The 13,034-nt window shown below is 38.0% G+C and overlaps 2 protein-coding genes across 3 annotated transcripts in view; one reads left to right on the top strand and one right to left on the bottom strand.

Annotated features, from left to right (window-relative positions):
* Positions 1-2,377: 2,377 nt before the first annotated feature.
* Positions 2,378-5,948, top strand: LOC116307644 (uncharacterized). The gene is made up of 4 exons (XM_031717919.2): positions 2,378-2,578; positions 3,264-3,438; positions 4,642-4,692; positions 5,217-5,948. The coding sequence occupies exons 1-4, from the start codon at positions 2,378-2,380 to the stop codon at positions 5,471-5,473; spliced, it is 684 nt and encodes a 227-aa protein (XP_031573779.2). The 3' UTR covers positions 5,474-5,948.
* A 596-nt stretch (positions 5,949-6,544) lies between these two features.
* Positions 6,545-13,034, bottom strand: part of LOC116307643 (cleavage and polyadenylation specificity factor subunit 2) — a 32,841-nt gene continuing 26,351 nt past the window's right edge. Inside the window, exons 12-20 of one of the 2 annotated variants that reach the window (XM_031717917.2) lie at positions 12,739-12,839; positions 11,914-11,971; positions 10,925-10,973; positions 10,163-10,220; positions 9,711-9,798; positions 9,020-9,160; positions 8,120-8,362; positions 7,250-7,384; positions 6,545-6,706 (exon numbers count right to left, since the gene is read on the bottom strand). In XM_031717917.2, coding sequence (XP_031573777.2) covers positions 6,614-6,706; positions 7,250-7,384; positions 8,120-8,362; positions 9,020-9,160; positions 9,711-9,798; positions 10,163-10,220; positions 10,925-10,973; positions 11,914-11,971; positions 12,739-12,839 — 966 coding nt within the window. In that variant the 3' untranslated portion in view covers positions 6,545-6,613. The remainder of the gene's footprint in view (positions 6,707-7,249; positions 7,385-8,119; positions 8,363-9,019; positions 9,161-9,710; positions 9,799-10,162; positions 10,221-10,924; positions 10,974-11,913; positions 11,972-12,738; positions 12,840-13,034) is intronic. The other variant, XM_031717918.2, reaches the window with a different exon arrangement.

Raw genomic sequence — 13,034 nt, 5'->3', positions numbered from 1 at the left:
AACGCATGCGCTCTTATCCGGAAGTCCGAGAAATTCTTGTTTAAACAAATGGATTACGCCAAAGCCTTCGTTCTTCGCCGCAGGCCAGAAGGAACGCAGGCTCTGTGTACGAGATTGAAGACAGCTGAGAGGGAGAATAGTCAAAAAGGAGTATGGGTAGCAATCATTGAAGTCTGCATGATTAGAATAAGTAAACAATATTCGACCAATTTTCATCAAAAACCGGCCAGTTTAAAAACTCCTTCCATGGGAAAATCGACTCCTGATTGGAAAACTCTAAGCAAACTTGAAAGCTTTAGAAAACGTTTTATTACAGTAATTTCATAACATGCACATGTTTTCGTACGAATTTTCGAATTAGGAAATACTTTTCACGTGGTTCTACCGAGACTTTGGTCCATGCTTTTATAGTGAGTAAACTTGATTACTGTAATAGTTTATTGTATGGGCTTCCTGATATTCATGTAAATAAGTTACAAAGAGTGCAAAATTCTGCTGCCAGGGTTATTGTAGGACTTCCTCGTTTTTGCCACATCACACCAGTTCTTTTTGATTTACACTGGTTACCTATTAGATATCGTATTCATTTTAAGATACTACTGTTAACATTTAAATGTTTACGTGGGCTAGCACCACAATATTTGTCTGATTTGGTTTCAGTAAGTAAGGTTTCTAGGTATAACCTCCGGAATCATAAGGGCACTCTGCTACATCCAGCTAGTGGGAAATGTAAAAAAAACTTTAGGTGACAGGGCTTTTCAATCTGCGGCCCCTAAACTGTGGAACGGTCTTCCTGTTGAAATCAGGAATGAACTGTGTATCAGGAAATTTAAGTCACTTGTTAAGACATACCTTTTTAAATTAGCTTTTACTTAGAATTTTATACATCTTTATTGCTTTTTACTATATATTTTATTTATTTCATTTATTTATATTATTATATACTATACTATATTATGTTATATCTATATTTCTTTTTATCCAATTTATTTAATTGAATGGCATAGTTAATTTCTGCGCATATGAACATATCCACATGAAATATGCGCGTTATAAATATATTATTCTTATATTATTATTATTACGTAGTCGGTGACCATGACTAAATATTTTGTTGTTCGCAAAATCGTACATTTTTAAGAAAAACAATAACAATTATTATTAAACACATTTTAATGGCTTTAAAAAAGGTCTACATAATCAGCCGCTATGAATATATTCAGTGAATGTATTCCTTAAAACATCGGTGTCTTAAAGCGTTTGTTCATCTGGAAGTTTATATATATTTTTAGTTATATTCATTTTTGGCTTATTAGTATAGCTTTGTTTTATACAGCTTTTTCTTTTTTTATATTAATTATCCATTTGCCTTTCACATATTCACAGTTTGTTTCGATATTTTTTAATTAGCGTTTTGAAAGACACTGAAATCTTTTTTGATTGTATTTTCAAAACAAGAAAGAATGACCAGTTAAAGGAAAAGAGGACCTCCTCGTTCCTCTTCAAATAAAGGCAATCTAGATATTGATCTTTTAAAGATTATTTTTACTATAGACAAGTCGTAATTAATACATTTTTGATTCAGGTTCCAAAATGAACTCCGAGAGCCACGGCCGCGCGCTCGCAATTAAGGAAATAACACAATAATTGCTTTCGCTGTTGTACCTCAGCGTGGGACAACAACAACAAAGACAGGCCCCTTTCAAGATAAAAGCTCCAAGGATTGAATTAGAATTTAGAAGCTGATTTTTTATGTTGGGTGTAGGGAGGTAAACTTCATGGCCAGGAGAAAAACCCTCGCGAAGCACAGGAGAGAGCCAGCAGTTCTGAGCTGACATGATGATGACGCGTGTGAGTTTAGAACCGTTGCCTGCCAAGTCTATAGATCTATAATTTGAAGACGAAAACTCGGCGAGAAGATTCGTTAGTTAAGGTTGTAAAAATAGGCTATTGTTTTTCTACGATACAGGTGACTCTTATCTAAGAAAACTTTATACAACCAGATCCTAGGCAGGCAGGCACGGGTGAGAAACAAAGACTGACAAACACACCACCAGTGCGAAACATTCATTGATGGTGAATTTTCTGATTGGCGGAAAATACCTCTTTTCTCAGCAGAACGTGTTATAGTTGTCATATTTTGATATTTCAATCCCTGGTTAGTCTAGCTGTAAGTGTTTGGTCAAACCATTTTGACCGAGTAAATACTGCAAAACAACTTCAAAACAACTTCAAGGTTGATAGATTTCTAAACAGGAGAGAGAGGTTGAGAGAGAGAGAGAGAGAGAGAGAATGAGAGGTTGAGAGAGCGAAAGTCAGTAGCTAGTGATCCAAAAACCAACGAAAAGAAAAATAATCCAGTGTTTTTTGTTCCTAGATGAAGTTCTTGGTACATAATATTTTTGTCGCTGCTATCGTGGTAGTTGCAGCCCTGGAAGCTGCGAAAGTAGACGTTGATAAAGAAAACGAGTGCGCCAATGCTAAAATGGATATTTGTAACAAAAGGGTCAAGAAAGCGTTCGTCAAGGGAGGACGTATGGGACTATCGACGCGAGAGATTTACTGCTCTTCCATGAAGGTAAGTCAAAATCAACAGAATCAAAGGTGGTGTAGTTGTAATGCGTTTGCCTCTCATCTCTAAGGTCTCGGGTTGTTAAGAACAACCCATTATATAATAATAATAATAATAATAATAATAATAATAATAATAATAATAATAATAATAATAATAATAACTTTATTAATGTCTCTATATCTTCTAGCCGGGCACAAGTGAGCCAAGTGCCCTACTAATCGCTAAACACAATCGCAAAGTGAGCAGTAGCGCAGCTCAACGTTAGGTCGACTCTTCCTCTCTGATTCGAGGGGTTTTATCCTGATTAGGGAGAACAATTGGTTCTCCACATTTAACTTATAAACAAAATCAAAACTGTTCTTGTGTGTCCAACAATATTTGATAGACACCAAAAGATTTGTATAGAGTAAAGAACGCTTAATTGATTTTGTAGAGATATTTTCTTTTCCATTGTACTTTTTCTATATATATGTTTTTTTGCTTGCTAATATGTTATATAACTTATTTCTTTTTCCTAAAAACTCCAAAAATATTGTAATTATGTTCTGTGTAATCTCCCACGATGAGCTTAGCTCTAATTGGAGCGAACACAGAGAGTTAATATGTTTAAATAAAAATAAATAAATAAATAAAAAATTAAGAACATTTTTTGCAAGGTGCCAATATGGATTTTGTTTTTTCTTTTTAGGATCTGTCCAAATGCATTGAATCTCAGCTTCAAAGTGGAAAGCTTTGCAACTCGGACAAGCTTAGGAAGTATCATTTTGTCGTGATGGCGTACCTACGTATGGACAAACTCATGTCGACCTGCGCGGATGACATGAAAGATAAGTTCAAGGAAAAAGTGATGTCGCAATTCCTACGTAAGAAACTCTTTTCAAATATTTTAGGATGCTTAATTGTCAACATATCCTCAAGCAATTACGTTTTTAAAAAAAAAAAAAAAAAAAATTTGCAGCGCAATTATCACTGCAGAACTCAGTTTCGTTACCGTGTGAAAAAAAAAAAAAAAAAAAAAAAAAAAAAAAAGCTCCCCCCCTCCCTCCCCACGTTAAAAAGTGCTCCGCTGTCCTTGCATTTTGACACAACCCCAACCAGCTGATCTGAGAAAACATACTAGCCAATCAGAAAAGAGAAAATTTGCAAAACTGAGGTGTCCCTTCTTCTTTTAAAATCACGTATTTCCACACCACCAAATGGAAAACAATAACTCTGCTATACGAGCTTGATAATAGTTACACAAAAATTCATGATTGTGGTGGATTGTGGTTCGATTCCCAGCGAGGTCGGAAATTAATTTTTCCGAATTTAATTCCAAGGGCTTTCGCCCGGAATAACCTCGTTCCCAAGCACTATAACTCATCTATATTTCTATATCTTCATGTATTTCATAAGTGCTATGCGGTCCACATATTCTCATCCCAACAATTAATGAGTTTTATATTTGTATTGAAATAACACTCAGGCATGTTTTTATTTTCGCTGGTCAATTTTCCCTAGTTTCATTTTACAGTGACGTCATTTATACATGCATGGCTATTTTCAGATCAGCTAGAATCAAAATTGCAGTTCTTGAAAAATTATAAACACAACCATTACTGCGGTAAAGCGAGGGAAATAGCCTTGCTACTGCAGCTAATTATGAAATCCGAATTCGATTCCCTATGCACGAACTTTTTCGAACCCGTTTTTTTCGAACCCGTTTTTTTTTTTGTATCCGCGAATTATTTTTTGCGGATACGAAAATGTTCGCGTCCACACGCAGTGTATTCGAATCGTTTTCGCCGTCCACACGTATCCGTTTTCGTAAAATTTGCAGATACGGACACAAAAATTTGCGTACACGTGTGGACGCAACCCGTATCCGCAAAAAAAATTTGCGGATACAAAAATTTGCCGGATACATGTGGACGGGGCCTAAGAGGAAAAATATAAAAATTTATGCGGATTCTATTGCTTAGATACTCAATCGTGATTGGCTAATTTGTATGAAAATTTGTCTGGGTGCACGTGCCCTTGCATTGTTTGTGGCACTGTAGCTTGAATGAATGTTTTCAAATTTACAGTTGTTCCTGAGTTCGACAAGTTTCAAGAATTTCGCACTTTGGCTTTCGAAGGTGAGTTTCCTGAGTTACATAAAATGATTTTACTACCTATAGGAAACTGCTCGAAAATGTTGGCTTATATCTGATTGCACCGTTACCAAGGAACTGGTCATCTTTCACTTAGGATGGGGACGGAAGGGATGTGTTTGAGCTTTATTTCTTACTGGCATAGTCGGGTAAGGAATGCTTCGTCTTTCACCACTGGGATCCGTCGGGTTCGATGTCTGCACTCCATTCGAGTATAATTTGTTACCGAGTCTCTCTCTTGATTCGAGGGTTTTTCTCCGGGTTAGCCGTGAGTTAGCCATGCCCTGACAGTTAGGTCATCCCAGAGGCTGCTTCAGGGTTCAATCTGTGAGTTAGTCATGCCATGACTTAGATCAGCCCAGAGGTTGTTTCAGGGTTTGATCTGTGAGTTAGCCATGCCCTGACTTAGATCAGCCCAGAGGTTGCTTCAGGGTTCAATCTGTGGGTTAGCCATGACTTTATAGATCAGCCCAGAGGTCGTTTCAGAGTTAATTGAGGCTTTTTTACAGAACAACCAGCGAATGTGAATGACTGTGCTAAAAAGTCACATGACAGGTGCATCACACTATTCACCGGGATGCAACAACAAGACGAGAAAAACCTCTGCAATGGAGTCACCCACTTCATCCAATGTTACCAAACTAACAAATGTCTCACTAGCCGTCTAAGCATCACGTTTGCTGATCTAATAAGAGAAATGAGTGCTGAGTTGATAGATGCGTTCAAAGCTCATTCCATGTGCGAAGTGGATAACACTGAACTATGAAACATACGGAAAGAAACATCGAGTAATCACAGGCAGCCCAATCTCCATTTATCGTAGCCGAAAATCTGGAACTAGGAAATATTCAGCTAAATTACCTTTATGTTATTATGTTCAGCTTATTTATTTAATATCTAACGATTACTCGCCGAAGGCGTAGTGATTTCCGGTGGAATATTTATCGCGAGCCACGAAACTTCGAGCGGCGAGGTAAATATCACCATAATCTCCGAGCCTGATCAGGGGAATAATTTTTTAGTATAATTTTAGACTTGAATATCAGAGAAAAGTCGAAAGTCGGGATAAAAAAGAGTTTTAGTCAGTATTACATCCAATCTGGAAAAGTTTGGAAAAGCTCATAATCACTTCTCCAACGGTGATTACCTGTCACAGAATCACTGCATGATCGCTCGACCAATCACAGCTCGAGAAACTCTATTCAAGTTTAAAATTGTACTAAAAGTATTTATTCCCTTGAAACGCCTAAAGTGCTTATGAGCCTTTACACAATATTTTCAGAATTGATTCTTTAGATAGTGAATAGTTGATTGGGAAAATAATTCGTCAATTGAATGTCGGGTCTTTGAGATACGATTAATCTATTCTGAAAATATTGTGTAAAGGCTTATAAGCACTTTAAATATTGTGGACCACGGCTTTATTACCTTCGTTACATCTTACTCGGTAGAAACGGAAGTTGGGCTTCCTGTGGAGCAGGTATAGCCACACGCGTCAGTATTTCCCGCCAAATAAGTTGTAAAAGCAAAAACGAAAAACAATAAAACAAACAAACAAAAAAATAAAAACAAGAATTTCTTACGTTCGCTTACATAAAAACAAATAAACGAATAAAGTTTTGAAACTCGGGAGAGTAATATAAAGCCATTTTTTTGGCTCTGTAGTTCAGGAAAAGTTCACAAATGCTGCAAGGTTTAAATACAGAGAATAGGCTAGAATTGTATATTTTAAAAAACATTAAAAAACCCGGCCGGCAAAAAGCATGGACTATAGCCCATGGTTTTGATCGATTTTGGTCCATTTTTACATCTTTTCAAAAAAGATTCGAAGAACATCTTAAACTTTTATATTTTTAATATAAATAGGCGGAAAAAAATACAAAACTAAGGTTTCCTCAAAGTGTCACTACACGATGGCATATTGCTGGTAAAGAAGGTCTCGTATCTTGTAATAGTCATCACAGACAGCCCCCTCCAGGCCTACACGGCCAGTCTCGTTCTGAAATACAACACAAAAGTGAAGATAAGTCTTCTGAAGTCTCCAATGCATCCTTCTTAAAATTGTCGTGAATGCGAGGCTTACACGTATGACACAAAAAATGACACAAATTCTACCGAGAAAAAGTGATTATTTTATATTTTAATGTTAGCCTCGCCTCCTCTATACTTTTGAGAAGGGTCCATCGCAATATCTGTTGCATGAGTCAAAAGATAGTTGTTCACTCATTAATTTTTTTGGGGAAGGGAGGGGTGGGGTTTGGGGCAGTGAGCTCCCTTCCCCATTTTAAGTGCGTTAGAGAGCAGTTTCTTTGTAGTTGAAAGAATCGTCCCTTCGTCTTAGCAATAATACTCAATGCGAGGTCTGAAATTGTTCGGTCTTATTGGCGTCATTTCTTGTCTCGTAAGGGATGTTCATCAGCTGAATCACAAGTTTTCAATAGGATTTCTCCGGGCTGACAGCACATGGGAGTCAGTGAGTGTTTGACAACCAATTGAAGCAAATAATGAGATAGGTGGAACGATCTAGCCGACCATTACTCACCCTTCTGACGCACACCACGTTGTTGCAGATGAGAACACCGCCAGCGAACTCTGCTTGGATGCCAGCCTTATTTAGGACTTGCTTGAAATCTGACAAGCGAGGTTCGTTGATAAACACTGACACGTGACCCGTTACCTGGCAACAAACAGAGTATTATTTGTTTACTTCAAAACATATGCTTGTCACCTTTAATGGCGTGTGATAGCGGCAGTATAGACAGAAAGAAAGACAGACAGACAGACAGACGCGAATGTTTATGAATACGTGTCCATAGTGAAGTAATCACCCGCCTTCCCCACATCAATCTTTCAAAACCAACGTCCAATCAGGTATGCCATCCGAGACTGTGTCCAGTACTTTACCTCTGAATCTAACATAGTACAGATGCTTAAGCTATCCATGATTGGTTCGGCGTTAATCTCCGAAGAGTATATTAATTTTGCTCAATGTAACTTTTGAATAGGCTCATTTTCGGAGAGGGCTCAAAATTTGCGTTAGAAATATACGCTCAGGCAATAGTCCCCTTCACAGTCCCCTGCGCCATCTTGAAAGGTAACCGTGCATCGAAGCGAGAACAACGGCGACCTTTTAATGATAGAGACATGTGAATGACATGTCCAAAGGTCTCTGCACGGGCACGGTTACCTTTCAAGATGGCGCAGGGAACTGTGAAGGGGACTAATTTCGGATTGCAATTTGCGTATCAAAAATCCGTAAAAAGAATAGAATATTTCTCCCTAAGAAATAGGAATTTTCCGTACTTCAACAGTACGAAGAAATACGCTCTCCCTCCCTCCTCCCCAATCTCCCTCCCCTTACCTCATCCCCATTCCCTCCTCCCAAAAGCCGCTACGTTAATTATCCCCTTACGTTTGACGAAGAGAGTTGTTCGAGCACTGGAACAGCATCTACTGCATTTTCAATATCTTGGCCAGTTTCCATTTCTTCTTCTCCTTCTTTCTTTACTTTCTCATTCGTTTGTTCTCCCTCTGTTAACGAGCCGAGATGGGATTGGGACTGGTTCATGTGTAGTTGTCCGTCGACCCATGCTAACTCAGCGTCACGCGCTCGTGAGAACTGTAACGAGCTTACCAGTGCGTCACGCAATTTGACCTGTAAGACAAACGTTTCACTTGAGGTGACCTTCAAAGCTAAGTCAAGACTATCAAATACAGCAGGTGCATGATACGTCATGGCCGCCATCTTGGATGACGATAACAAAGCAATCCTCATTAGCTTCTTTTGTTACAGCAACGACACATGGCGGTTGTTTCATTGTTATTCATATCTCAAGGGATTTTGAGTCACATGGTTGCACAATGCATGATGAACTATGGCCCATAATTTCTTTAGAAAAAACCAGAATGCTTTGCGCCTACATGAAGCATAAGCGAAGAATAAAATAGAATAGGATAGGATAGAATAAAAGAGAACAGAGCAGAACGAAAAGAGCAGAGCAGAGCAAAATAGCAACTTAATTTCATGAGGGAGACACACGACAGTAACTAAAATCGCTGCTAAACTAGACATGCTCCAAGTCTCGCTCGCTATTTTTTTCCGTTGCAAACTCGAAATGAAATAGTGCACTTCCGGTCACGATGGCTTTGAAAGGCGAACGATTTCAAAGCCATCGAAACCGGAAGTGCACTATTTGAATCCGAGTTTGCAACGGAAAAAAATAGCGAGCGAGACTTGAAGCAAGTCTACTGCTAAACCAGTGTGTCAGTCAGAAGAACAAAACCTGATTGACGTGAATCAATCGTTTTTTACCTGATAAATGTGTCTCTCTCCCGTAGCTTCGACAGTCTCGCCAGTCAACGGCATGAACACTTGACTGACTTGAATACTACTGTTGTTCAAACAGTACTCCGCGAGATGTTCAGTAGATTCTGAGTCACCGTGAATAAGAATCTAGAATAAAAAATGGGGAAAAAAAAGGGATACAGACGTAAACACGAAAGATGTGTAAGGAGAAGCACGAAACGTAGGCGAGTATTTCTGACACTTCTTGAGTGCTTACGGCGCTTCCTAAGTGCTTTATCACTGAACGTAGCACGGAAAAAAGCTGTTTTATTCGTTTCTTAATATAGATACTAATCGTATTTTAGTATTGAATAGATTTACGCAAAGAGAAAGAGGGTCACAAGATCTAGCAGCACTTTGCGCGGGCGGATGGCTTCAGCACTGTGCTCCGTTCACTAATAAAACACAGTTTTCGATCAATTAGCGCGCGCGTACTATCCTAACTATATAATAAATTACTTTAACATTTGCTGAAATCCTTTCCACCACGTCTGATTTCCTGGGGAAGATCCAGTGCATTGACAATGATATTTTCTAGAATTTTAATTGGCTGATATTTTTCTAAAGCAATGTGATTGGTCTGGCGTATGCCTTGCTGTGTCAGGACCGTGTTCGTTCCGTGAGCTTTTCACAGTCATACTATTAAGTGTAGACCTACCAGTTTACGGGGATTCACGAGAGTCAGAATACGTTTGATTGACTCGCCATCAGAACGTCCCTCGAAGTCAATGTACTGCAAGCTACATCTGAAAAGGGAAAAGAAGTAAAGGAACTCGATTCTGCAACAAGATTGCAAGTCATGTGCAAAAAAATGGTGCAACAGGGTGTTAAAATGCACAACAGCCCCAATCCACTGATTTTCCCATTTCAGACCACGTGTCAATCCTTACTGAGAATCATTTCTTTGTTTACTGGTTGTGCATGTGCATTCATTCTCTTGAAAATAAGATTCCTCGTTTGAGTTGTATCTATATTCATGTGTCTTCTCATATGCAACCATTAAACAAAGAAATGATACTCTAGAGAGTGCCACGTGGTCTCATGACGCCCAAGATAAAGAGGTTTATTGAATATACTGAGTTCCTTGCCTTGATATCATAATCAACTTACCTGATATTAATGGTTTTATATTCAGTAACACATTTTGTGGGTACTTTAGAAAGGTCTGCTGATGAAGGATAAAATATTTAATTCATAATGACTTTTATTATATAATTACCAATAAAATATCTATTTTTCTCTATTTCGAAAAATTGATATCTTCACACGTGAAAATAACATCACGTGTGAAAATAACACCATTGCGATGGCTATTCAAAAATACACGAAAAGAATTGCCTGAAAAAGCTAAAACATACTTCATTGATAATAATAATATAAACAGAATATTACATGGCCGCTTGGAGATACGAATTTTATCTTCTCGTGTTGAAAATCTCTTCAAGATCTTTTCAACACTCGAAGATAAATTTGGTATCTTCGCGCGCCCATGTAATATCCTCTATGAATTCTAATTTTTAAATGTGTGATAATTAAAATTATTTATAATTATAATTATGACACATTTATTCGAAAGAAAAGGAAAAAAAAAAAAAAACGTTTTCAAAAATGATCGAAATCTCCTCACCCTTCCACTTTCTAGACCACAAACTTCCCCACCCCCCTTCCCCCCAAAACGACATGAAAAAAAGAATCCAAACGTTCACTCGTAAAAGCAAGTTAGATGACCAATAATGCTCAAACATAACTATTTCTTTTGACAATAACTAAATGTCAATAGTAAGGGTACGTTTTTGCAATTCTACCCAGCTTATGAAGAACTCCTCCGAGAAAAGACTTTTGTTGGTTCATTGACAGTACATTCATGTTTACCTTGGGATGTAAGCATTTCCACATCAGCTGTCTCTGGCTTCTGCTGGTCCTAACCAATAATAACATAACATATAAGGGATTAAAAAGACTATAAAGTATGAAACAGAGGTGGACTTAAGGTTAAGGATTCATCTTGTCATCACAAGATGAAAAAATACGATCGAGAGGTACTGGAGCGCGAGCGCCTCTGAATTTTAAGGTACAATTTAGGGGATAGTCTCATTAACGCAAGACGAAAAGTACAATCAAGAGGCACTCATACTTTACATTCTCGGCTATTTTATTATCGGTTATAGGATAGCACAGGTAACGTCGCAGGGAGAGCACTCGCATCTCACCAATGCGACCCGGGTTCGGTGTGAGTAGAGTTGCTTGTCGGTTCTCTCCTGTGCTTCGAGGGTTTTGCGGGTTCTCCAGTTTTCCTCCCTCCGCAAAAATCAACTTCTAAATTTCAAATTGAATTTCAGTGAACGAAGAGCGACTTTTTTGGACGTGCCACTGCTAAATCCTATTTATCTATATTGAAGAAATAGAAAACGCGCGCGCGTGCTGTGTGCTGTCATAAAGCACGGAGGGGTTGGCAGAACAGTAGAGAAGTGTTAGGAGAAGCACGACGCGTAGTGGAGTGCTTCTGGACACTTCTCGAGTGTTCTGCCAATCCCCAAGTGCTTTATGACTGCACACAGCACAGCAAGCGAGTTTTTTATTTCTTTTATAAAATGTAAATTACAATAATAGATAGGAATGACGCAACGCAAAGTGCGCGCGCGTGCAATGTGCTCTCATAAAGCACGCGCTCCAAACCAATCAGAACGCGACATTCATAACAGTTATTTTATAATTTATTTTTGTACCTACTGCTTGAAAGACGTAGCTATTGAGTTATCTATGTCTATTATTTGTTTCTCACATAGAAATCCAGGGCAGGAGAAAGGAGGTAACGACCTTCACTCCAGATTTCACTTCAATATAATATTATACTGACTTACGGCTTTAGTTTTTTCATCTTCTGCTGCAGTTAAATCTTTTATCATAAAATCTTCAGGTCTACAAATAAAGTATTAATAATATCCATATTAATGACATAAAGACATGTACATTTCACATCTACTTTTAAGTGTATGAAACGTGCGCGCATGTTTCTGTACTGTGATATAAACACGCTAGGAGTTGTAGAGCACGAGAGAAGTATTGCCAAGCTTAGGAACACGGCCCATAGCTGAGTGTTTTCTTGCTTTTAGAGTGAACAGTACAGAGTAATATGAAGCCACTTTACATTGCTTTTAAAAATGTTTGAACGAATTTGCAAGAGTGTCTCTATCCTCTGATAAAAATATAGTGTCCAGCCAATCAGCTTGCGTATTTAAAAAGTATGATATGATAACCTTTTAAAAAGTATGGTGTGAACTGCAGGCAGAATAGGAGGGGAAGTGGTACACTCGTGGCAAACCTTTTCTGAAGGAATAGCTGTATATTATCAAACTTCCAAAGATTCATGAATAATTAACGAGCATTTTGACCTATCACGTCCTTCAAATCCATCACGTGCATGGATGTTTATAGCTGATAATAGCTCAACATGGATATTTTTATGTAAAGATTTTGGAATCTTTATAAAGAACCAAAGTAGTACAAGAGAATGTCACGAATGAGGACCCTAAATACTCATTAATTATTCATGCATTTTTGAAGTCGTTTAATAAACTCGCAGATCGTGTTTTATCAGGTCTAAAACCATGAGGCACTCGTTCATTAAACTATACATAAACAAAATTCTCAGAGCAAGGAGCTGTTTATTACAAATGTTTTCTTACTTGATAAACTCCCCATAATCATCCCATTTAACCTTCTCTTCATGACAAGGAAACATTGGATAAGATCTTGCCTGCTTGAAGAAAGAACTTTTACGACTGCCCTAAACACAAATGAACACGGAAACACAATAAGACATAGTTGAATAACAAGTGCTATTAATCTTCAAATCATAAAATAAAATGTTTTGAAATCCTTCTCAAAATTGAATGTGGCTTAATTTAAAGGGCTGCGGAGCAACCTAAAAAGATTTGGGGGGGGGGGGGGGGGGGGGTAAGATTGAGACTACTATGGGAAA

The sequence above is a fragment of the Actinia tenebrosa genome, unplaced genomic scaffold, assembly GCF_029948245.1.
Source record: "Actinia tenebrosa isolate PJP-AT-01 unplaced genomic scaffold, QUT_ActTen_1.0 PGA_scaffold2__45_contigs__length_23673736, whole genome shotgun sequence".
NCBI classification, from domain to species: Eukaryota; Metazoa; Cnidaria; class Anthozoa; order Actiniaria; family Actiniidae; genus Actinia; species Actinia tenebrosa.
This window is presented reverse-complemented; position numbering and strand designations above follow the sequence as displayed.